The 24978-nt window shown below is 45.3% G+C and overlaps 1 protein-coding gene across 1 annotated transcript; it reads right to left on the reverse strand.

Annotated features, from left to right (window-relative positions):
* Positions 1-1666: 1666 nt before the first annotated feature.
* Positions 1667-24978, reverse strand: hpda (4-hydroxyphenylpyruvate dioxygenase a). The gene is made up of 14 exons (XM_042309190.1): positions 24898-24978; positions 24415-24441; positions 23963-24025; positions 22420-22524; positions 22172-22214; positions 21983-22065; positions 17346-17435; positions 16598-16704; positions 16326-16403; positions 14075-14237; positions 8807-8878; positions 6212-6334; positions 5820-5936; positions 1667-1968 (listed from the first exon to the last, which is right to left on the reverse strand). The coding sequence occupies exons 1-14, from the start codon at positions 24898-24900 to the stop codon at positions 1882-1884; spliced, it is 1161 nt and encodes a 386-aa protein (XP_042165124.1). The 5' UTR covers positions 24901-24978; the 3' UTR covers positions 1667-1881.

Raw genomic sequence — 24978 nt, forward strand, 5'->3', positions numbered from 1 at the left:
CTTCATTCACTACCTCCTGTGGATCGGTTGAAGTTTATTCTTAGATCTTTAGATCATCAAATAACCTAATACATTAAGCTTGCGTTATTTGATGCCTTCTGTTCCTCCTGCGTCAATCTAAACCCAATTCACTAGGTTTTTCTTTACAAGATCATGTTGGAATCATATGCAGTCAACAATCATGGACAATCTATATATTATAGCCCCGTATTTACCAATAACTCGTTTTCTAATTTGTTTCTGGAGACAGCTTCTCACGCTAATACTTTAGCCTGGTTAAACTAGACTGAACAGTCCACTATAGCCTGGTTAAACCAGACTGAACAGTCCACTATAGCCTGGTTAAACCAGACTGAACAGCCCCCTATAGCCTGGTTAAACCAGACTGAACAGTCCACTATAGCCTGGTTAAACCAGACTGAACAGCCCCTATAGCCTGGTTAAACCAGACTGAACAGTCCACTATAGCCTGGTTAAACCAGACTGAACAGTCCACTATAGCCTGGTTAAACCAGACTGAACAGCCCCCTATAGCCTGGTTAAACCAGACTGAACAGTCCACTATAGCCTGGTTAAACCAGACTGAACAGCCCCCTATAGCCTGGTTAAACCAGACTGAACAGTCCACTATAGCCTGGTTAAACCAGACTGAACAGCCCCCTATAGCCTGGTTAAACCAGACTGAACAGTCCACTATAGCCTGGTTAAACCAGACTGAACAGTCCACTATAGCCTGGTTAAACCAGACTGAACAGCCCCCTATAGCCTGGTTAAACCAGACTGAACACTGCGCCCACAAATGTTTCCCTTCAAAAACAAACATTGTAAAAATGTTCTGCATTCCAGGCTACAGCCTGAGCTGAAAATGACTAAATCACAACCAACCAGCACTTTTGCTGAAACTCAACGGGAAAGTAATCAGAACAATATAACTATGGCGATGACCAGTACAATGAAATATAACACTTCAAAATCTATGAAACATCCCTGAAACATTTTGGTTGGGTGATTTTATTATCCTTTTTTTGTGTCCTTTTCTGTTTTTGATTATTGTTTTTTTGTTTTTCTTCAAATGCATACTGAGCTGAAATGGCCTTTTTTTTTTCCTATCAGAACACGATCCCCATGGAAACGGAAGGGATCTGTCAGTATATTTTTGGATACTTTGTGTACAAAAAGAGAAAGACAAAAACATAAATGAAATAAAGTGTTGTATTTTATATATAATAGAACATTTCAATATGGTGATATGTCACTAATATATTTATTTACTAATATATTTATCCATTTTTTTTTTTTTTTTTTCGGACCAGGTTTTGAAAAATACTACAAGTTTTCTGTATAGAAACAATATCTATATGAATCTATGTGCCATCACAGATGTGTCCACCTGGCTTCATTCCAATTATATGCAAATAAATTATTTTGAAGTAAAAACCTCTGGTGCTGAATATGGTCTAAATTGTATGTAAAAAAAAATGTTGTTGTTGTATTTATCTGACAAATCCCATTGTAAAACTAGGTCATTCAATTAAATGTACATTATTCAGACATGTATCAGAATTATCATTGTGTAGTCCGCTGGCGAGATATATATCAGAATTATCATTGTGTAGTCCACTGGCGAGATATATTCTGCCATTTAACTTACAAAAGATAAAAGGTGGAAAGCTGAGGCATTTAATCGCATTGATCGTAGAATAGAGACATTTCACAGATTGCTTTTGTAATTGCTTTCAACAACTTGTCCCATACATTTATCAAAATAGGTGCTACATCTCTGTTCTAAATCTCTTTAAGCAAAGCCCTACAACATCGGACATTCAGTACAACGTATTGAACTTGGCTTTGTTGGTGTGGCCGTACAATGGTGGTGTGATATTAGTTGTAAACGGTGAGGTTGCCCCTAGCATCCTGGTCCTTCTCAATGGCCTCGAACAGAGACTTGAAGTTTCCTGCCCCGAAGCCCTGTGGTGGGACACACACACACACACACACACACACACACACACACACACACACACACACACACACACACACACACACACACACACACACACACACACACACACACACACACACACACACACACACACACACACACACACACACACACACACACACACACACACACACACACACACACACACACACACACACACACACACACACACACACACACACACACACACACACACACACACACACAATGTATTTATTAAAGCTCTGTTACATCATCAGTTCATTTTACCTTTATTTAACTAGGCAAGTCAGTTAAGAACAAATTCTTATTTACAATGACAGCCTAGGAACAGTGGGTTAACTGCCTCTTCAGGGGCAGAATGACAGATTTCTACCTTGTCAGCTCGGGGGTTTCAACTTGCAACCTTCCGGTTACTAGTTGAGCGCTCTAACCACTAGGCTACCCTACCGCCCCTACACTCTAACCACTAGACTACCCTGCCGCCCCTACACTCTAACCACTAGGCTACCTGCCCCCCCTACACTCTAACCACTAGGCCACCCTCCCCCTACACTCTAACCACTAGACTACCTGCCCCCTACACTCTAACCACTAGACTACCTGCCGCCCCTACACTCTAACCACTAGACTACCCTGCCGCCACTACACTCTAACCACTAGACTACCCTGCCGCCACTACACTCTAACCACTAGGCTACCCTGCCACCCCTACACTCTAACCACGAGACTACCCTGCCGCCCCTACACTCTAACCACTAGACTACCCTGCCGCCCCTACACTCTAACCACTAGACTACCCTGCCGCCTCTACACTCTAACCACTAGACTACCCTGCCCCCTACACTCTAACCACTAGACTACCTGCCCCCACTCTAACCACTAGACTACCCTGCCGCCCCTACACTCTAACCACTAGGCTACCCTGCCGCCCCTACACTCTAACCACTAGACTACCCTGCCGCCCCTACACTCTAACCACTAGACTACCCTGCCCCTCTACACTCTAACCACTAGACTACCCTGCCGCCCCTACACTCTAACCACTAGGCTACCCTGCCGCCACTACACTCTAACCACTAGACTACCCTGCCGCCACTACACTCTAACCACTAGACTACCTGCCCCCTACACTCTAACCACTAGACTACCTGCCCCCTACACTCTAACCACTAGACTACCTGCCCCTCTACACTCTAACCACTAGACTACCCTGCCCCCTCTACACTCTAACCACTAGACTACCCTGCCGCCCCTACACTCTAACCACTAGACTACCCTGCCGCCACTACACTCTAACCACTAGACTACCCTGCCGCCACTACACTCTAACCACTAGACTACCCTGCCCCTCTACACTCTAACCACTAGACTACCTGCCCCTCTACACTCTAACCACTAGACTACCCTGCCCCCTCTACACTCTAACCACTAGACTACCCTGCCCCACTACACTCTAACCACTAGACTACCTGCCCCCACTCTAACCACTAGACTACCTGCCCCCTACACTCTAACCACTAGATTACCCTGCCCCTCTACACTCTAACCACTAGACTACCCTGCCGCAAATACACTCAAACCACTAGGCTACCCTGCCGCCCCTACACTCTAACCACTAGGCTACCCTGCCCCCACTACACTCTAACCACTAGACTACCCTGCCCCCACTACACTCTAACCACTAGACTACCCTGCCGCCACTACACTCTAACCACTAGACTACCCTGGCCCACTACACTCTAACCACTAGACTACCCTGGCCCACTACACTCTAACCACTAGACTACCCTGCCGCCACTACACTCTAACCACTAGACTACCCTGCCCCCTCTACACTCTACCACTAGACTACCCTGCCCCTCTACACTCTAACCACTAGACTACCCTGCCCCCTCTACACTCTACCACTAGACTACCCTGCCCCTCTACACTCTAACCACTAGACTACCCTGCCCCTCTACACTAACCACTAGACTACCCTGCCCCACTACACTCTAACCACTAGACTACCCTGCCCCTCTACACTCTAACCACTAGACTACCCTGCCCCACTACACTCTAACCACTAGACTACCCTGCCCCACTACACTCTAACCACTAGACTACCCTGCCCCACTACACTCTAACCACTAGACTACCCTGCCCCTCTACACTCTAACCACTAGACTACCCTGCCCCACTACACTCTAACCACTAGACTACCCTGCCCCACTACACTCTAACCACTAGACTACCCTGCCCCTCTACACTCTAACCACTAGACTACCCTGCCCCACTACACTCTAACCACTAGACTACCCTGCCCCTCTACACTCTAACCACTAGACTACCCTGCCCCACTACACTCTAACCACTAGACTACCCTGCCCCACTACACTCTAACCACTAGACTACCCTGCCCCACTACACTCTAACCACTAGACTACCCTGCCCCCCTCTACACTCTACCACTAGACTACCCTGCCCCTCTACACTCTGACCACTAGACTACCCTGCCCCTCTACACTCTGACCACTAGACTACCCTGCCCCTCTACACTCTGACCACTAGACTACCCTGCCGCTCCCCCATTCAGAGATCCGTGTCATTTGTAATGGCTGAAAGTATGAAATCACTGAGAGAGTACAGAATTGTATGTTCAAACGCCAGCTCGCCTCAGAACATTTCATTCCAAGTAAAATCATGTAAATATTTGAAAGTGTAATAAAAAAAGATCAAGACGGTAGAGACCGAGAAACATGTTGGCGGTTTCGCCCACGGTTCCTTTGGTGTGGTGTACCTACATGTTTTGAGTTTCAACCAATCCCCTGCACATGAGTTTCAGGCATAACCAATCACATCACTAGACTGTGAAACGCCGACTGATGGAGCCTGTTCTAACAGGTAGAGAGAGGGGACTTTCTTAAAATATATATATTTTTTTACCTTTATTTAAGAAGGCGAGTCAGTTAAGAACCAATTCTTATTTTCAATGACAGCATTGGAACAGTGGGTTTAACTGCCTGTTCAGGGGCAGAATGACAGATTTGTACCTTGTCAGCTGGGGGGTTTGAACTTGCAACCTTCCGGTTACTAGTCCAACGCTCTAACCACTAGGCTACCCTGCCGCCCCACTTGGTTAGAAACCCAAACGAACAGGGTGAAACCCAATCCACAACTCTACCTCAGTTCCAGGTCTCTCTGCTACAGTCGGTCTTTAATCTGCACCTGTGATAGATTTCCTTATCGTTTATGACTCTGTCTCGTGTTTGCCCTGGGTGGCAGCCGGTAAACAGGTGTTAACACGCGCGAGCGAACACACCGGTTTTAGGAACTTACAAGGGCATGTGGTGACTTTGTGTATGTGTGCGAGAGAAAGAGAGAAATGGGGTCTATTGGACTATACTCCCCCTATAAAGGGCTGTGTGTGTGAGAGAGAGAGAGAGAGAAAGAAATGGGGGCTATTGGACTATACTCCCCCTATAAAGGGCTGTGTGTGTGTGTGTGTGTGTGTGTGTGAGAGAGAGAGAAATGGGGGCTATTGGACTATACTCCCCTATAAAGGGCTGTGTGAGAGAGAGAGAGAGAGAGAGAGAGAGAGAGAGAGAGAGAGAGAGGGAGAGAGAGAGATATGGGGGCTATTGAACTATACTCCCCCTATAAAGGGCTGTGTGTGAGAGAGAGAGAGAGAGAGAGAGAGAGAGAGAAATGGGGGCTATTGGACTACACTCCCCCATAAAGGGCTGAGAGAGAGAGAGAGAATCTGGCATTTGTGGTTTTTAAATTAAAGGTATTTGAGAATCCCTCGTAATCAGAGGGAAAGCTAATTGACTTCTGGTCTCCTAGTATCACTTACAAAGTGGTTGTGACGCTGAATGACTTCCAAAAAAAGGGTTGGTCGGTCCTGCACGGGTTTGGTGAAGATTTGGAGCAGGTAGCCCTTGTCATCGAAGTCAACTAAGATTTTCAGTTCCTTGACTCAGCCAAGACAGACAGAGAGAGAATGAATAAGGACATTTGGACACTGAGCTTAAAGTATTGGCTCTGATTTAAATTACACTCAGGCTCTCTCTCAAGTTGTCTGTCCTCGATTCCTTGTGCCTTGCTTCTTAAAATGGTCAGAGGGAAGGAACTTTTTCCTTCAGTACGTTTTGAGAAAGGATCGAGAGGCGAGGATGTGAGGAATCGAAGAAAGATGAATTGAGAAAGAGCCCCAGTATGTGATTAAAGACATGACACTCTATATACCTGTAGCCTCTTGAGGTCCTCCTTCACCTTGATCTTGGATGTCTTGAGGTTCTCCCTCAGGCTCTCATAGTAAGCATCAGGGGCTGCCAGGAAGTCCATCCCCCGGGCTCGGAGGTTCACGATCTGTTTTAAGACAGGGTAGATGATCTTTAGCCTGTCACTACTTGCTTAACTCAAGAGAAGAAGACGGGGTGAATGAAGCTGATGGTTATGCAGTATCTCCAATGGCTTGCTTTTGCCCTGAGACATAGCTGTATGCCATGGAGTAGGAGGAGTAAACAGCTATGTCTAAGGGCAAGTCTTGCCTGTGCTTGCTTATTTAGAATGTCTCCGTTAAAACCTCTTAAAGATCGGGCCCTTTTTTTTCAATTTTCGCCTAAAATGACTGCCCTAACTCAGGCCCTGAAGCAAGGATATGCATATGCTTGGTACCATTTGAAAAGAAACACTTTGGAGTTTGTGGAAATGTGAAAGGAATGTAGGAGAATATAACACTTTAGATCTGGTAAAAGATAATGCAAAGAAATAAACTATCTTTTTTTTTTTTTTTGTACCATCATCTTTGAAATGTATTATTCCAGCCCAGGTGCAATCTAAATTTTGGCCACTAGAAGTGTACATGCATAGTTTCAGACTTATCCAATGAACCATTGCATTTCTGTTCAAAATGTTGTATCAAGACTGCCCAAATGTGCCTAATTTCCTTATTAATAACTTTTCATGTTCAAAACTGTGCACTCTCCTCAAACAATAGCATGGTATTCTTTCACTGTAATAGTCTAACTGCACTGTCCAATTTACAGTAGCAAACAAGAATTTAAGCTTTCTGCCCATATAAGATATGTCTGGGAAATGTTCTTGTTACTTACAACCTCATGCTAATCGCATTAGCCTACGTTAGCTCAACCGTCCCGCAGGGGACCTACCAATCCTGAAGAAGTTTTAAAGCTATGAATCTGCATGGATTGTAAATAGTCAACTGATATACAGTACCTTTCAGAAAGTATTCACACCCCTTGACTTTTTCAGTATCGTCAGCCTAAATTTAAAATGGATTACATTGAGAGTGTTGGGTAACGCCTACACACAATAATCCATAATGTCGTAGTGGAATTATGTTTTTCCAAAATGTTTACAAATTAATAAAATGTGTAAAGTTGAAAAGTCTTTAGTCAATAAGTATTCAACCCTTTAAGGCAAACCTAAAGAAGTTCAGGAATAAAAATTTGCTTTTACAAAATCACATAATAAATTCCATTCTGTGTGCAACAATAGTGTTTGACATGATTTTGTTGAATGACTATCTCTGTACACCACACATACAATATATGTATTTCGAGCAGTGAATTTCAAACACAGATTCAACCACAGGGAGGATTTCTAATGCCTCTCAAAGAAGGGTACCTAATCGGTAAATAAACAAATAAGAATTGAATATCCCTTTGAGCATGGTGAAGTTATTAATTACACTTTGGATGGTGTATCAATACACACAGTCACTACAAAGATACAGGCTTCCTTCCTAACTCAGTTGCCGGAGAGGAAGGAAACTGCTCAGGAATGTCACCATGCGGCCAATGGTGACTTAAAAACAGTTAGAGTTTAATGGCTGTGATAGAAAACTGAGGATGGATCAACAACAGTGTAGTTACTCCACAATACTAACCTAATTGACAGAGTGAAAAGAAGGAAACCTGAATAAAACTTTACTTTAGTGCCTTTGCAACAAGGAAGTCCGTCACTGGCCGCGGGCAGCATTTGCACTACTCTACGTGACACACTAAAGTAATAGTGCAAAAAATGTGTGCAAAGCAATTAAAGTTTTTTTTCCTGAATATAAAGTGTTATGTTTGGGGCAAATCCAATTCTCCATATGTTCAATTATAAGTGGTGGCTGCATCATGTTATGAGTATTATTGTAATCATTAAGGACTGGGGAGTTTTTCAGGATAAAAAAAAGAAACAGAATGGAGCTAAGCACAGGCAAAATCCTAGAGGAAAACCTGGTTCAGTCTGCTTTCCACCAGACTCTGGGAGATTATTTCACCTTCACCTTTCAGCAGGACAATAACCTAAAACACCAGGCCAAGTCTACACTGGCGTTACTTACCAAGAAGACAGTCAATATTCCCGAGTTAGAGTTTTGACTTAAATCTACTTGAAAATGTAAAAATGGTTCTCTAGCAATGATCAACAATCAATTTGACAGAGCTTGAAGAATTTAGACAATAATGGGCAAATGTTGCACAATCCAGGTGTGGAAAGCTCTTAGAGATTTACCCAGAAAGACTCACAGCTGTAATTGCTGCTAAAGGTGTTTCTACAAAGTATTGACACAGTGGTGTGAATACTTATGTCAATTAGACATTTCTGTATTTCATTATCAACAAATTTGCAAAAATTTCTAAAACAATGTTTTCACTTTGTCATTATGATATATTGTGTGAAGATGGGTGAGGTGAAAAATCGATTTAATCTATTTTGAATTCAGGCTGTAACAACAAAATGTGGAATAAGTCAAGGGGTATGAATCATTTCTGAAGGCACTGTAATGTTGTATTTATTTCTTCGCCAGAAAATATATGATTCACTTACAGCTTGAATGATGTCGGATGTGTTCAGGGCGATGTGCTGGACACCAGGCCCTCCATTGTAGTCACAATACTCCTGTTGAAATAAGGCCACAATCAAGTTAAAATCCGGACACACACATAAACACAGGCGGCTAGATAAAATACCTCATGATAAGCTGTAGACCACACTATTTACCAAGAGAGTTTTCATCTATATTATTTGTAGCTGTCTATTTACCATCACAAACTGATGATGGCATTAAGACCTCAATCAAAGAGCTGTATAGGGCCATAAGTAAACAAGAAAATGCTCATCTAGAGGCGGCGCTCCTAGTGGCCAGTAACTTGAATGCCGGAAAACTGAAATCCGTTTGACCTTATTTATTTCTAGCAGCATGTCATCTGTGCAACTAGAGGCGAAAAAACTCTAGACCACCTTTACTCCACACACAGAGACGCATACAAAGCTCTCCGCCGCCCTCCATTTGGAAAATCCGACCATAACTCTATCCTCCTGATTCCTGCTTACAAGTAAACACTCAATTAAGAAGTACCAGTGACACGCTCTATACGGAAATGGTGAGATGAAGCGGATGCTAAGCTACAGGACTGTTTCGCTAGCACAGACTGGAATATGTTCCGGGATTCGTCCGATGGCATTGAGGAGGACACCACATCAGTCACCGGCTTTGTCAATAAGTGCATCGACAACGTCGTCGCCACAGTGACAATACGTACATGTCCCAACCAGAAGCCATGGATTACAGGCAACATCCGCACTGAGCTAAAGGCTAGAGCTGCTGCTTTGAAGGAGTGGAACATTAATCCGGTATTTTATAAGAAATCGTGCAAAACACCCCGACGAACCGTCAATACAGGACCAAGATCAAATCCTACTACACCGGCTCTGACGCTCATCGGATGTGGCAGGGCTTGCAAACACTCAAGGAACTATTATATTATATATTATATATATAAAACTATTACGGATTACAAAGGGAAACCCAGTCCCAAACTGTCCAGTGACGCGAGCGTACCAGATGAGCAAAATGCTCTTCTATGCTCCCTTCGATACTAGCAACACTGAACCATGCATGAGAGCATCAGCTGTTCCAGATGACTGTGTGATCATGCTCTCCGTAGCCAATGTCAGTAAGATGTTTAAGCAGGTTAACATTCACAATGCCCAGACGGATTACCAGGGCCCGTACTCAGAGCATGCGCTGACCAGATGGCAAGTGTCTTCACTGACATTTTTAACCTCTCCCTGACCCAGTCTGTAATAGGTACATGTTTCAAGCAGACCACCATAATCCCCGTGCCCAAGAACGCCAAGGTAACCTGTCTAAATGACTATCACCTCGTCAAATCTGTAGCCATGAAATGTTAATAAAAGATGGTCATGGCTCACATCAACACCATCATCCCAGACACCCTAGACCCACTCAAATTCCCATACCGCCCCAACAGATCCACAGATATATATTATATTGCACTTCAGAATGCCCTCTCCCACCTGGACAAAAGGAACACCTATGTAAGAATACTGTTCATTAACTACAGTGCAGCATTCAACACCATAGTGCTGTCCAAGCTCATCACTAAACTAAAGACCCTGGGGATTAAACAGCTCCCTCTGCAACTGGATCCTAGACTTACTGATGGGCTTCCCCCAGGTGGTGAGGGTAGGTAACAACAAATCCGCCACACTGACCCTCAACACGGGGGCCCCTCAGATGCGTGATCAGCCCGCTCCTGTACTCCCCGTTCACCCGCGACCGCGTGGCCACGCACAACTCCAACACCATCGTTAAATTTGCCAACGACACTGCGGTGGTAGGCCTGATCACCGACGACGACGAGACGGCCTACAGGGAGGATGTCAGAGACCTGGCAGTGTGGTGCCAGGATAACAGAAATGTGTCAATGTCACAGATCTGGGGAAGGATACCAAAAACATTCTACAGCATTGAAGGTCCCCAAGAACACAGTGGTCTCCATCATTCTTAAATGGAAGAAGTTCGGAACCACCAAGACTCTTCCTAGAGCTGGCCACCCGGCCAAACTGAGCAATCAGGGGAGAAGGGCCATGGTCAGGGAGATGACCAATAATCTGATGGTCACTCTGACAGAGCTCTAATGTTGTCACATGTGCCGCATACAACAGGTGTAGACCTTACCGTGAAATGCTTACTTACAAGCCCTTTACCAACAATCAATTCAAGAAATATAGTTAAGAAAATTGTTATTAAATTAAAACAATAAAAAACACTCACCTGGTTCCAGACTAGGGTTATAGAGGGTTATGTAGGGAACACTCACCTGGTTCCAGACTAGGGTTATAGAGGGTTATGTAGGGAACACTCACCTGGTTCCAGACTAGGGTTATGTAAGGACACTCACCTGGTTCCAGACTAGGGTTATAGAGGGTTATGTAGGGAACACTCACCTGGTTCCAGACTAGGGTTATAGAGGGTTATGTAGGGAACACTCACCTGGTTCCAGACTAGGGTTATGTAGGGAACACTCACCTGGTTCCAGACTAGGGTTATGTAGGGAACACTCACCTGGTTCCAGACTAGGGTTGTAGAGGGTTACGCATTTCACTGTAAGGTCTACACCTGTTGTATTCGGCGTATGTTCAATCTTAGTCCTGTTTTGACGTTTTGCCTGTTTGATGGTTCGTCTGAGGGCATGGTGGGATGTCTTATAAGCATCCGGATTAGTGTCCTGCTCCTTGAAAGCGGCAGCTCCAACTTTTAGCCTCTCTTTCTCTCTCTCTCTCTCCCTCTTTCCCTCTCTCCCTCTCTCTCTCCCTCTCTCCCTGAGAAAGCGGATGATCGGTCTGGGCGGCTGATTCTTGTGTGGTATTGTTAGAAGCTCGGATTTGTCCAAATCCATCCAAAAGACCCTTCAAGATAATTAGTCTGACGCATTCCCGTGGCTTGCCATCCTCCAGATTCTTCCTTGACCCCAATAATCTTGAATTGTGGCGCCTGTCTCGGTTAGCTGCGTCCTGCACGCTTCTGTGAAGATCCTCATACAGTTTCTAGTTATAATCTGCTTTCTTGATCAGTCGGTTGTCCTCCAGTGTTGAGATCCGACCCTCCGCCTCTATCTATCCTCTGTAACATGACCGATACACCTCCTTGCATATCCATCGGAGATTGCTTGACCTGAGAGACATCCGGTTCAAGAGATTCAAGAATGGTGCTGACTCTACCCATTTCTTGCATGACCTACTGTAGGGTTGATTGCAAGGCCGACAACAAGCTGTGTTCTGTTTTCTGACCTTTCAACGTCAAGCTTGCTGAAGTTCTAGCAACAGAGCTAGCCCTGTTAGTCGCTGCGCTAGCGATTGTGCTACATGTACTGTACGCGTTGAAGCTGAATTCAACGCAGATATTGTTGAAAAACTTTGATAAAACAAATAAAAGTAAATTACCCCTCAAAAACAATTCTACTAAATGGACTATTCTATCGAACTTTGAGCAAATAGGAAGCGTTTTATCGGGAGGCTCCTTTCAGACAACCACCCTGCTTCGCAGCATCACGTGACACCTACTTATGATCATTTCTCTTTTTTTCTTCGTGAATTGTTTTGTTGGGAAGGTCCATAAGTAGGCATTTAACTGTTAGTCTAACACTTGTTGTTTTTCTAAGCATGTGAAAAATAACATTTGATGTGATTTGATTTGATTTTAGTTGCTCCTTTAACTTCTTGACGCCCGGTAGCGGGATAATTGTCATCAACAAACGCTGAATTGCATAGCGCCACATTCAAATAATATTACTAAAAATATTTATATTCATGAAATCACAAGTGCAATATAGTAAAACACAGCTTAGCTTTTTGTTAATCTGTCGTGTCAGATTTTGAAAATGTGCTTTACAGCGAAAGCAATCCAATCGTTTGTGTAAATTTATCGATCACTAGACAAAACATTATGAACACCTAGCATCAAAGTAGCTTGGTCACGAAAATCAGAAAATCAATAAAAATAATCGCTTACCTTTGATGATCTTCGAATGTTTTCACTCACAAGACTCCCAGTTACACAATAAATGTTCCTTTTGTTCCATAAAGATTATTTTTATATCCAAAATACCTCCGTTTGTTTGGCGCGTTATGTTCAGAAATCCACAGGCTCGAGCGGTCACGACAACAAAGACGAAAATTCCAAATATCCTTAATGTCCACAGAAAGACGTCAAACGTTTTTTGTCATCAATCCTCAGGGTGTTTTTAAAATATATAAATCGATAATCTATCAACCGGCACTGTCTCTTAGTCAGTAGGAGAGGGAGAGTCAATGGCTGCCCCACTGTGTTGAGCAAAACTCATGCAAACACCCAGCTATCCCCCGACGCGATTGTCACGTTCTGACCTTTGTTCTTTTGTTATGTCTTTTGTTTTAGTATGGTCAAGGCGTGAGTTGGGAGGGTTGTCTATGTTAGTTTAACTATGATTTGCTATTTCTGTGTTTGGCCTGGTATGGTTCTCAATCAGAGGCAGCTGTCAATCATTGTCCCTGATTGAGAACCATATTTAGGGAGCCTGTTTTCTATTGTGTTTCGTGGGTGATTGTTTTCTGTCTTTGTGTGTCTGCACCAGACAGAACTGTTTCGTTTGTTCCGCTTTGTTGTTTTTTGTTATTTCCGTGTTCATTTAAATAAATATGGACACATACCACGCTGCACCTTGGTCCTCACCTTCTCCTTCATACGACGACCGTAACAGCGATGTTATCTTTCTCGCTTATTTTTCAAAATAAAAGCCTGAAACTATGTCTAAAGACTGTTGACACCTTGAGGAAGCGATAGGAAAATGAATCTGGTTGATATCCCTTTAAATGGAGCGAAGGCAGGCTATGGAACATGGAGCCTTCAAAATAGAAGCCACTTCCTGGTTTGATTTTCCTCAGTTTTCGCCTGCAATATCAGTTCTGTTATACTCACAGACAATATTTTGACAGTTTTGGAAACTTTAGAGTGTTTTCTATCCTAATCTGTCAATTATATGCATATTCTAGCATCTGGTCCTGAGAAATAGGCTGTTTACTTTGGGAACGTTATTTTTCCAAACATAAAAATAGTGCCCCCTAGCTGAAAGAGGTTAATGGAGGGACGGATTTGTAGTAACGGCTGGAGCGGAATCAATGGAATGGAATGAAACACTTATAACATATTTCAGACCTTTCCATTTACTCCATTCCAGCCATTATTATGAGCCGTCCTCCCCTGACACGCACAAGTACACACACAAAGAGGTTAAAGGTCAGGGGACAGACCTGGATTTGCGACTTCTTCACGCCAGGAGCAGGTTCGTTGATTGGCATCTTGATGGTCTCCTCATAGTTGGTCACTACGATGGACCTCAGGGCGCTGTATTGTGTGTGGATCTGTTTGTCATCTATCGACCAGAACCGGTGAAACAGCAAGCAGTTCTGATACCTGGAGACAGTGGTTCCGTTAACAGAATGGTTCCGTTAACAGAATGGTTCCGTTAACAGAGTGGTTCCGTTAACAGAATGGTTCCGTTAACTGATTGGTTCCGTTAACAGAGTGGTTCCGTTAACAGAGTGGTTCCGTTAACAGATTGGTTCCGTTGACAGAGTGGTTCCGTTAACAGAGTGGTTCCGTTAACAGATTGGTTCCGTTAACAGATTGGTTCCGTTAACAGAGTGGTTCCGTTGACAGAGTGGTTCCGTTAACAGAATGGTTCCGTTAACAGAATGGTTCCGTTAACTGATTGGTTCCGTTAACAGAGTGGTTCCGTTAACAGAGTGGTTCCGTTAACAGAGTGGTTCCGTTAACAGATTGGTTCCGTTAACAGAGTGGTTCCGTTAACAGAGTGGTTCCGTTAACAGATTGGTTCCGTTAACAGATTGGTTCTGTTAACAGAGTGGTTCCGTTAACAGAGTGGTTCCGTTGACAGAGTGGTTCCGTTGACAGAGTGGTTCCGTTGACAGAGTGGTTCCGTTAACAGATTGGTTCCGTTAACAGAGTGGTTCCGTTAACAGATTGGTTCCGTTAACAGAGTGGTTCCGTTAACAGAATGGTTCCGTTAACAGAGTGGTTCCGTTAACAGAGTGGTTCCGTTAACAGATTGGTTCCGTTAACAGAGTGGTTCCGTTAACAGATTGGTTCCGTTAACAGATTGGTTCCGTTAACAGATTGGTTCCGTTAACAGAGTAGTTCCGTTAACAGAGTGGTTCCGTTAACTAGCAGTGCATCTCTCAAAACTCTGGGTCTCAGTAGTCTTAACACACAGGATAGGGTTAGGGTCATTGTGTTGGTGACAGTCTCATCTTTCCACAGAGGGGGGGTCATGTTAGTTTTTTTTGTAGGAGGATACGGTGAATTGAGACATAGCAAAAAAACAAACAGATATCTAAATAAAGTTATCTCTAGCTTAAACTGGCGGATTTTGATGGTGATTTAAAAAACATATATATGTTACTTAGATTGACGCAGGGGTGCGTCAATAGACTCTAAAGGATTATATTTCCTCTTCCATATCTTGACTGCTTTTTTCCTCATATAAGAGTAACTCTTACCCTAGATCTGAAAACAACAGTGTTGTGGATTTCTATGAACCTGCAGTGTTTTTATGTTATTTTAACTTTATTTAACTTGGCAAGTCAGATAAGAACAAATTCTTACTGATATAATGACGGCCTGAGAACAGTGGGTTAACTACCTTGTTCAGGGGCAGAACGATTTTTACCTTGTCAACTAGGTGATTCAATCTAGCAACCTTTCAGTTACAAGTCCAACGCTCTAACCACTAGGCTACCTACCGCCACTACACTCTAACCACTAGGCTACCTGCCGCCACTACACTCTAACCACTAGGCTACCTGCCGCCCAAACACTCTAACCACTAGGCTACCTGCCGCCACTACACTCTAACCACTAGGCTACCTGCCTGCTCTACACTCTAACCACTAGGCTACCTACCGCCCCTACACTCTAACCACTAGGCTACCTACCGCCCCTACACTCTAACCACTAGGCTACCTACCGCCCCTACACTCTAACCACTAGGCTACCTACCGCCCCTCCACTCTAACCACTAGGCTACCTGCCGCCACTACACTCTAACCACTAGGCTACCTGCCGTCCCAACACTCTAACCACTAGGCTACCTACCGCCCCTACACTCTAACCACTAGGCTACCTACCGCCCCTACACTCTAACCACTAGGCTACCTACCGCCCCTACACTCTAACCACTAGGCTACCTGCCGCCACTACACTCTAACCACTAGGCTACCTGCCCCCTACACTCTAACCACTAGTCTACCTGCCGCCCCTACACTCTAACCACTAGGCTACCTGCCCCCTACACTCTAACCACTAGGCTACCTGCCGCCACTACACTCTAACCACTAGGCTACCTGCCGCCCCTACACTCTAACCACTAGGCCACCCTGCCGCAGTGTTTTTATGTAAAGACAACGGTCCTAGATGTTATTCTTCCCCTTGGTCCCCTCGTCTCTATGCTCTGCCAGCTGTGAGACCTACAGGGACACTCACCAGTCTGACACGGGCACCATTGCATCATCTGGTTGGTTTCCCACAATGTGATCGATGAAGTTCAGGAGTCCTGGCGGCCTGGAGAGAGATAGTTGGGGGGGGGTGAGTATGTCTGACTGTGTCTGTGGCATACGAGACCTGACTGAGCTGTCAATGCATACAAAACACTAGTGACTTGATCCTATAAAAACGGATACCTTTTGTGTTGAATTAAGATGAGAGAAAATGTAAACTGTGCTTTTTAGAAATCATCGTGTGTGAGTGAAACTCACAGTTTGGGTAGCAGGCAGTCCTTTACCACAGGCGCGTTGTATCCGGGCAGAAACAGGCCTTTGTAGGGACTCAGGTACTCAATGAGAGTGTGTGTTGTATCACCATACTAGAGGAAGATGGGTAAGGAAGCTTTTCATTAAGAATTACAGTACCTCAACTGCATCAGGTCAAATGTATGTACAATGAGAGAGAGAGAGAGAGAGAGAGACAGGCAGAGAGACACAGAGAGAGACACAGAGAGAGACATAGAGAGAGAGAGAGACAGAGAGACATCACAGCAGCAAGATTTGTGACCTGTTGCCACGAGAAAAGGGCAACCAGTGAAGAACACACACCATGGTAAATACAACCCATATTTATGCTTATTTATTTTATCTTGTGTCCTTTAGCCATTTGTACATTGTTAGAACACTGTATATATATATAATATGACATTTGTAATGTCTTTACTGTTTTGAAACTTCTGTATGTGTAATGTTTACTGTTAATTTTTGTTGTTTATTTCACTTTATATATTCACTTTATATATTATCTACCTCACTTGCTTTGGCAATGTTAACACATGTTTCCCTTGCCAATAAAGCCCTTGAATTGAATTGAATTGAATTGAAATTGAATTGACAGAGAGACAGAGAGAGAGAGACACAGAGAGAGAGAGAGACAGACAGACAGAGACACAGAGAGAGACACAGAGAGAGAGAGAGAGACAGAGAGAGAGAGACAGAGAGAGACAGAGAGACGACTTACCGTCTGAACGACAGCACACTTGACTTTGCCGTAGCTATCTTGCTCAATCCAAGGCTCCTTGACCACCACCGCTCCTCGCTCTTTAGCTTTCTGCATACAGTCACAGGACAGATAGCCAGTACACATTACCGAGAAAGCACCTAACTGGTTATCACTCCACCTAACCGGTTATCACTCCACCTACCCGGTTATCACTCCACCTACCCGGTTATCACTCCACCTACCCGGTTATCACTCCACCTACCCGGTTATCACTCCACCTACCCGGTTATCACTCCACCTACCCGGTTATCACTCCACCTACCCGGTTATCACTCCACCTACCCGGTTATCACTCCACCTACCCGGTTATCACACCACCTATGATGGGAAATGAAATGATGGGAGAGAAAGTAAGGGAAAGGTTGCTGTCTCTCTGCACATTCAATGACAGCAGATTTCTTCTTGGGGCATTGGACCGAGAACAGAGTTTATCCTCTGTTTAACCTTGAAAAGGGACAGAGAGGGAACCAGGTTCATTCAGTCCTGCCCAGCGGTTAGGAGAGTTGGGCCAGTAACAAGGCAGTTAACCTGTTACGAATGCTCTCTGGTTCAGAGGGGTTGGGTTAAACATGGAAGACACATTTCAGTTGAATCTATTCAACTCTCTACCACCACCCTCTACCCTCTACCTACCACTCTCTACCCACCACCCTCTACCCACCACCCTCTACCTACCACCCTCTACCAACCACCCTCTACCTACCACCCTCTACCCACCACCCACCACCCTCTACCCACCACCCTCTACCCACCACCCTCTACCCACCACCCTCTACCCTCTACCCTCTACCCACCACCCTCTACCCACCACCCTCTACCCTCTACCCTCTACCCACCACCCTCTACCCACCACCCTCTACCCTCTACCCTCCACCCTCTATCCACCACCCTCTTACCCACCACACTCTACCTACCACCCTCTACCCACCACCCTCTACCTACCACCCTCTATCCACCCCCTCTACCCACCACCCTCTACCTACCACCCTCCACCCTCTACCCACCCCCTCTACCTACCACCCTCTACCCACCCCCTCGACCCACCACCCTCTACCTACCACCCTCTATCCACCCCCTCTACCCACCACCCTCTACCCACCACCCTCCACCCTCTACCCACCCCCTCTACCCAGCACCCTCTACCCAAAACCCTCTACCCTCTACCCAAAACCCTCTACCCTCTACCCACCACCCTCTTACCCTCTACCCACCACCCTCTACCCTCTACCCACCACCCTACACCCTCTTACCCTCTACCCACCACCCTCTTACCCTCTACCCACCACCCTCCACCCTCTTACCCACCACCCTCCACCCTCTACCCTCTACCCACCACCCTCTACCCTCTATCCACCACCCACCACCCTCTACCTACCACCCTCCAACTACCACCCTCTACCCTCTATCCACCACCCACCACCCTCTACCCACCACCCTCTACCCTCTACCTACCACCCTCTATCCACCACCCACCACCCTTTACCCTCTACCTACCACCCTCTACCCACCACCCTCTACCCTCTACCTACCACCCTCTATTCACCACCCTCTACCCACCACCCTCTACCCACCACCCCCTACCCTCTACCCACCACCCTCTACCCTCTATCCACCACCCTCTATCCACCACCCTCCAACTACCACCCTCTACCCTCTACCCTCTAGTCTACCCTCTACCCTCCACCCTCTAGTCTACCCTCTACCCTCCACCCTCTAGTCTACCCTCTACCCTCTACCCTCTAGTCTACCCTCTACCCTCCACCCTCTAGTCTACCCTCTACCCTCTAGTCTACCCTCTACCCTCCACCCTCTAGTCTACCCTCTACCCTCTAGTCTACCCTCTACCCTCCACCCTCTAGTCTAACCTCTACCCTCTAGTCTACCCTCTACCCTCTAGTCTACCCTCTACCCTCCACCCTCTAGTCTACCCTCTACCCTCTAGTCTACCCTCTACCCTCTAGTCTACCCTCTACCCTCCACCCTCTAGTCTACCCTCTACCCTCTAGTCTACCCTCTACCCTCCACCCTCTAGTCTACCCTCTACCCTCTAGTCTACCCTCTACCCTCTAGTCTACCCTCTACCCTCCACCCTCTAGTCTACCCTCTACCCTCTAGTCTACCCTCTACCCTCTAGTCTACCCTCTACCCTCCACCCTCTAGTCTACCCTCTACCCTCTAGTCTACCCTCTACCCTCTAGTCTACCCTCTACCCTCTACCCTCCACCCTCTACCCTCTACCCTCTACCCTCTAGTCTACCCTCTACCCTCTAGTCTACCCTCTACCCTCTAGTCTACCCTCTACCCTCCACCCTCTAGTCTACCCTCTACCCTCTAGTCTACCCTCTACCCTCTAGTCTACCCTCTACCCTCCACCCTCTAGTCTACCCTCTACCCTCTAGTCTACCCTCTACCCTCTACCCTCTAGTCTACCCTCCACCCTCTAGTCTACCCTCTACCCTCTAGTCTACCCTCTACCCTCCACCCTCTAGTCTACCCTCTACCCTCTAGTCTACCCTCTACCCACCTCCCTCTAGTCTACCCTCTACCCTCTACCCTCTACCCTCCACCCTCTAGTCTACCCTCTACCCTCCACCCTCTAGTCTACCCTCTACCCTCTAGTCTACCCTCTACCCTCCACCCTCTAGTCTACCCTCTACCCTCTAGTCTACCCTCTACCCTCCACCCTCTAGTCTACCCTCTACCCTCTAGTCTACCTCTACCCTCTAGTCTACCCTCTACCCTCCACCCTCTAGTCTACCCTCTACCCTCCACCCTCTAGTCTACCCTCTACCCTCTAGTCTACCCTCTACCCTCCACCCTCTAGTCTACCCTCTACCCTCCACCCTCTAGTCTACCCTCTACCCTCCACCCTCTAGTCTACCCTCTAGTCTACCCTCTACCCTCCACCCTCTAGTCTACCCTCTACCCTCTACCCTCTAGTCTACCCTCTACCTTCCACCCTCTAGTCTACCCTCTACCCTCCACCCTCTAGTCTACCCTCTACCCTCTAGTCTACCCTCTACCCTCCACCCTCTAGTCTACCCTCTACCCTCTAGTCTACCCTCTACCCTCCACCCTCTAGTCTACCCTCTACCCTCTAGTCTACCCTCTACCCTCTAGTCTACCCTCTACCCTCCACCCTCTAGTCTACCCTCTACCCTCTAGTCTACCCTCTACCCTCCACCCTCTAGTCTACCCTCTACCCTCTAGTCTACCCTCTACCCTCCACCCTCTAGTCTACCCTCTACCCTCTAGTCTACCCTCTACCCTCCACCCTCTAGTCTACCCTCTACCCTCTAGTCTACCCTCTACCCTCTAGTCTACCCTCTACCCTCCACCCTCTAGTCTACCCTCTACCCTCTAGTCTACCCTCTACCCTCTAGTCTACCCTCTACCCTCCACCCTCTAGTCTACCCTCTACCCTCTAGTCTACCCTCTACCCTCTAGTCTACCCTCTACCCTCCACCCTCTAGTCTACCCTCTACCCTCTAGTCTACCCTCTACCCTCTAGTCTACCCTCTACCCTCCACCCTCTAGTCTACCCTCTACCCTCTAGTCTACCCTCTACCCTCTAGTCTACCCTCTACCCTCCACCCTCTACCCTCTACCTTCTACCCTCTAGTCTACCCTCTACCCTCTAGTCTACCCTCTACCCTCTAGTCTACCCTCTACCCTCCACCCTCTAGTCTACCCTCTACCCTCTAGTCTACCCTCTACCCTCTACCCTCTAGTCTACCCTCCACCCTCTAGTCTACCCTCTACCCTCTAGTCTACCCTCTACCCTCCACCCTCTAGTCTACCCTCTACCCTCTAGTCTACCCTCTACCCACCTCCCTCTAGTCTACCCTCTACCCTCTACCCTCTACCCTCTACCCTCCACCCTCTAGTCTACCCTCTACCCTCCACCCTCTAGTCTACCCTCTACCCTCTAGTCTACCCTCTACCCTCCACCCTCTAGTCTACCCTCTAGTCTACCCTCTACCCTCCACCCTCTAGTCTACCCTCTACCCTCTACCCTCTAGTCTACCCTCTACCCTCCACCCTCTAGTCTACCCTCTACCCTCTAGTCTACCCTCTACCCTCTAGTCTACCCTCTACCCTCCACCCTCTAGTCTACCCTCTAGTCTACCCTCTACCCTCCACCCTCTAGTCTACCCTCTACCCTCTACCCTCTAGTCTACCCTCTACCCTCCACCCTCTAGTCTACCCTCTACCCTCTAGTCTACCCTCCACCCTCTAGTCTACCCTCTACCCTCCACCCTCTAGTCTACCCTCTACCCTCTACCCTCTAGTCTACCCTCTACCCTCTAGTCTACCCTCTACCCTCTAGTCTACCCTCCACCCTCTAGTCTACCCTCTACCCTCCACCCTCTAGTCTACCCTCTACCCTCTACCCTCTAGTCTACCCTCTACCCTCCACCCTCTAGTCTACCCTCCACCCTCTACCCTCTACCCTCTACCCTCCACCCTCTAGTCTACCCTCTACCCTCTAGTCTACCCTCTACCCTCCACCCTCTAGTCTACCCTCTACCCACCTCCCTTGAAACTAACAGAAAAAAAGGTTGAACAAGATTACTTTAGTATTTTTTACTCACCTTGATTAAGAATTCAAGGTCCTCCACTTGGAAAGCAATGTCTTTGACCCCATCCCCGTGCTTCATCAAGTGTTCCCCCATTTCTGAGAGAAAAGAAAACGTATATGACTGACGGTTGATCTTTCATACCAGGTCTATATCAGAAATGTAGCCATTTAAAGATGTTGACTAGGAGAAGAAGAAACCTGCCTTCATTTCCTGGATTCAGAGCAGATTCGAAGACAAATAATATCTGGGGGGGGGAGGAATAAAGAACAACGAGGTCGATACTTCATCTGATGAAGGTATTAAAGTCAGTCAACGTTGGAGTTTTAAAAGCTCTAGACCAATCACGGGCCAGTTTCCCCAGACACAGCCTTGTCTAGTCTTGGGACTAAGAAGACTTTAATGTGGGTCAGAGAAAGGCGGTTCTACGTTTGCAGAAGTGGGTACACTACCTTATCCTGTTTAATGACATGGGACACCACCTCTCGGCTGCCGGTCTCCAGACCCTTGTAGGCCACTGGCTCAAAGCCCATCTTGTCACAGTAGAACACAGCCGCCTGCATAGAGAATTCACAAGGATTTCATAACACATTAATATCCCATACTGAACATATTAATATTCCATACATAACACATTAATAACCCATATATAAGATATTAATATCCCATACATAACCCATATATAAGATATTAATATCCCATACATAACCCATATATAACCCATACATAACATGTTAATATCCCATACATAACCCATATATAACATATTAATAACCCATACATAACCCATATATAACATATTAATAACCCATACATAACCCATATATAACATATTAATAACCCATACATAACCCATATATAACATATTAATAACCCATACATAACCCATACATAACCCATATATAACATATTAATAACCCAAACATAACCCATATATAACATATTAGTAACCCATACATAACCCATACATAACCCATACACAAGATGTCGACACTGGTGTGTGTGTGTGTGTGTGTGTGTGTGTGTGTGTGTGTGTGTGTGTGTGTGTGCGTGCGTGCGTGCGTGCGTGCGTGCGTGCGTGCGTGTGTGTGTGCGCGATTGCTCAACCCTGTACGTAAGCATGTGACTCATATGCTTTCATAGTGCGGTTGAATGAACTTTTACGTGAACTTTTAGGCCTTTTGAAGTTGAACTTTTAGGCCTTTTGAAGTTGCTAACTTTTTGTTTACCCAGTAAACTCCCACCTGTTGCCTCTGGTTCCGCGAAGATTAAGTCAGCTATTACAGAAATGATATACCTCTAACTGTGTCATAGTTTTCAACAGGGTTGGGGTCAATTCTAATTGAAGTCAGTCAATTCAGGGGAAAAAAACTGAAATTCCAATTCAATAATTGGAAAAAAAAAGGCCATATATTTTAAATATCTTCTCAAAAACTGAAAAGGAGAAGCTGGGTTTTTAAATGTATTAAATCAATTTTTTGAATTTTAAATTAAAATCACTCCCTGTATTGACTGATTTAACTATAAATGACCCAACCCTGGTTTTTACTACATTAGTCCATTTGTCAGTTCAATATATGGCTATAAAGTTCAGGAACATTTTTGTGCTTTTTCAGAAAGATAGATAAACATGTCTCCCGTTCTGGACTGTTACCTCAGTTTGTTTCACAGAGAGGAAGCCTAATGTCAACTAGCAGAAGAGCAATGACCTGAGCTAGCCTCCCTTTAGAAAGCAAAGTCCATTCAGGACAATGTGTTATCCTTAGGGGCGGCAGGGTAGTGCTGTGCATGTTGTCCAGCTCTCATCGAGTGCTACTCATTGCGAGGCTGAGAATGTGGTATAAATATATGGTGGTATAAACCAATAATAAGTTGTCACGCCATGTCAAAGAAATTCATACAGCATATTGTGGATGTGATCGGATATGATGGATAACTTGTCTCCATTTATCTTCAGTCTATTTTTTGGGGGGGGGGGGGACTTTAAAGACTCACCTGTTTGGCATTGCCCACCCAAAAGGTCACGTGGTGGAACTTTACAAATTTTCCCTTCTCGGGCTAAATGGGGAAAAAGGGAATGAAAAATGAATAATAATACTATATAAAAATAAATAATAATACTATATCAAAATAATAATAATACTATATAAAAATATATAATAATACTATATCAAATTAATAATAATACTATATAAAAATATATAATAATACTATATCGAATTAATAATAATACTATATCAAAATTAATAATAATAATACTATATCAAAAAAAATTGTATGTTCACAAACTCCCCTCTCCATATGGATGGTTAGTCCGCTTGTTTGTCATTTGTCATTAAGACAGAAGTCGTAACCCAAAGAACCAGAGCACGTGAACATTTCTCCTTATCATCCATCATCATCAACTCAAAGATCCACCACTGAAGAAATAATGACGATGGACTTACCTTCTCCCCTTTATCTGTGTAGGTAGTCTGCAGAGAAACATGAAAATCTAATCATCTTCGATGCGTGGAAAACATGTTTCCCCCCCTAATATATCAGAAACCTTCGATTGTGTTATTCCTTACATTTTATTTATTTATTTCACCTTTATTTAACCAGGTAGGCAAGTTGAGAACAAGTTCTCATTTATTTGTGGGCATGTTACATGTGAGGTGTACAACAGAATCCCCAACTGCTGTTAAAGTACATCATTCCAAATCAGAGTTCACACAATACAATACAATACACATATGAATTAATAAATCCATGTATATTTATGACACAACACATCTGGAACCAAATGATACTACCGACTGCTGCTGGGTAATTTACTACCTGAACAATTCTGTCAATTATTTCACCGTTTAACAGTTGTAAAATGACCCCATCCTCTCTGAAAAACCCCCCCATGTACAACCATCACGGGAGGCAGCAGACTTACTCACCATGCTATGGTTCTGTCCGGACAGAGATGACTGATCAAGAGGAGAGAAGAGAGAAGTTTACGGGCTAGAGGGGCTGGCTTT

Source organism: Oncorhynchus tshawytscha, linkage group LG30 (assembly GCF_018296145.1).
Source record: "Oncorhynchus tshawytscha isolate Ot180627B linkage group LG30, Otsh_v2.0, whole genome shotgun sequence".
NCBI classification, from domain to species: Eukaryota; Metazoa; Chordata; class Actinopteri; order Salmoniformes; family Salmonidae; genus Oncorhynchus; species Oncorhynchus tshawytscha.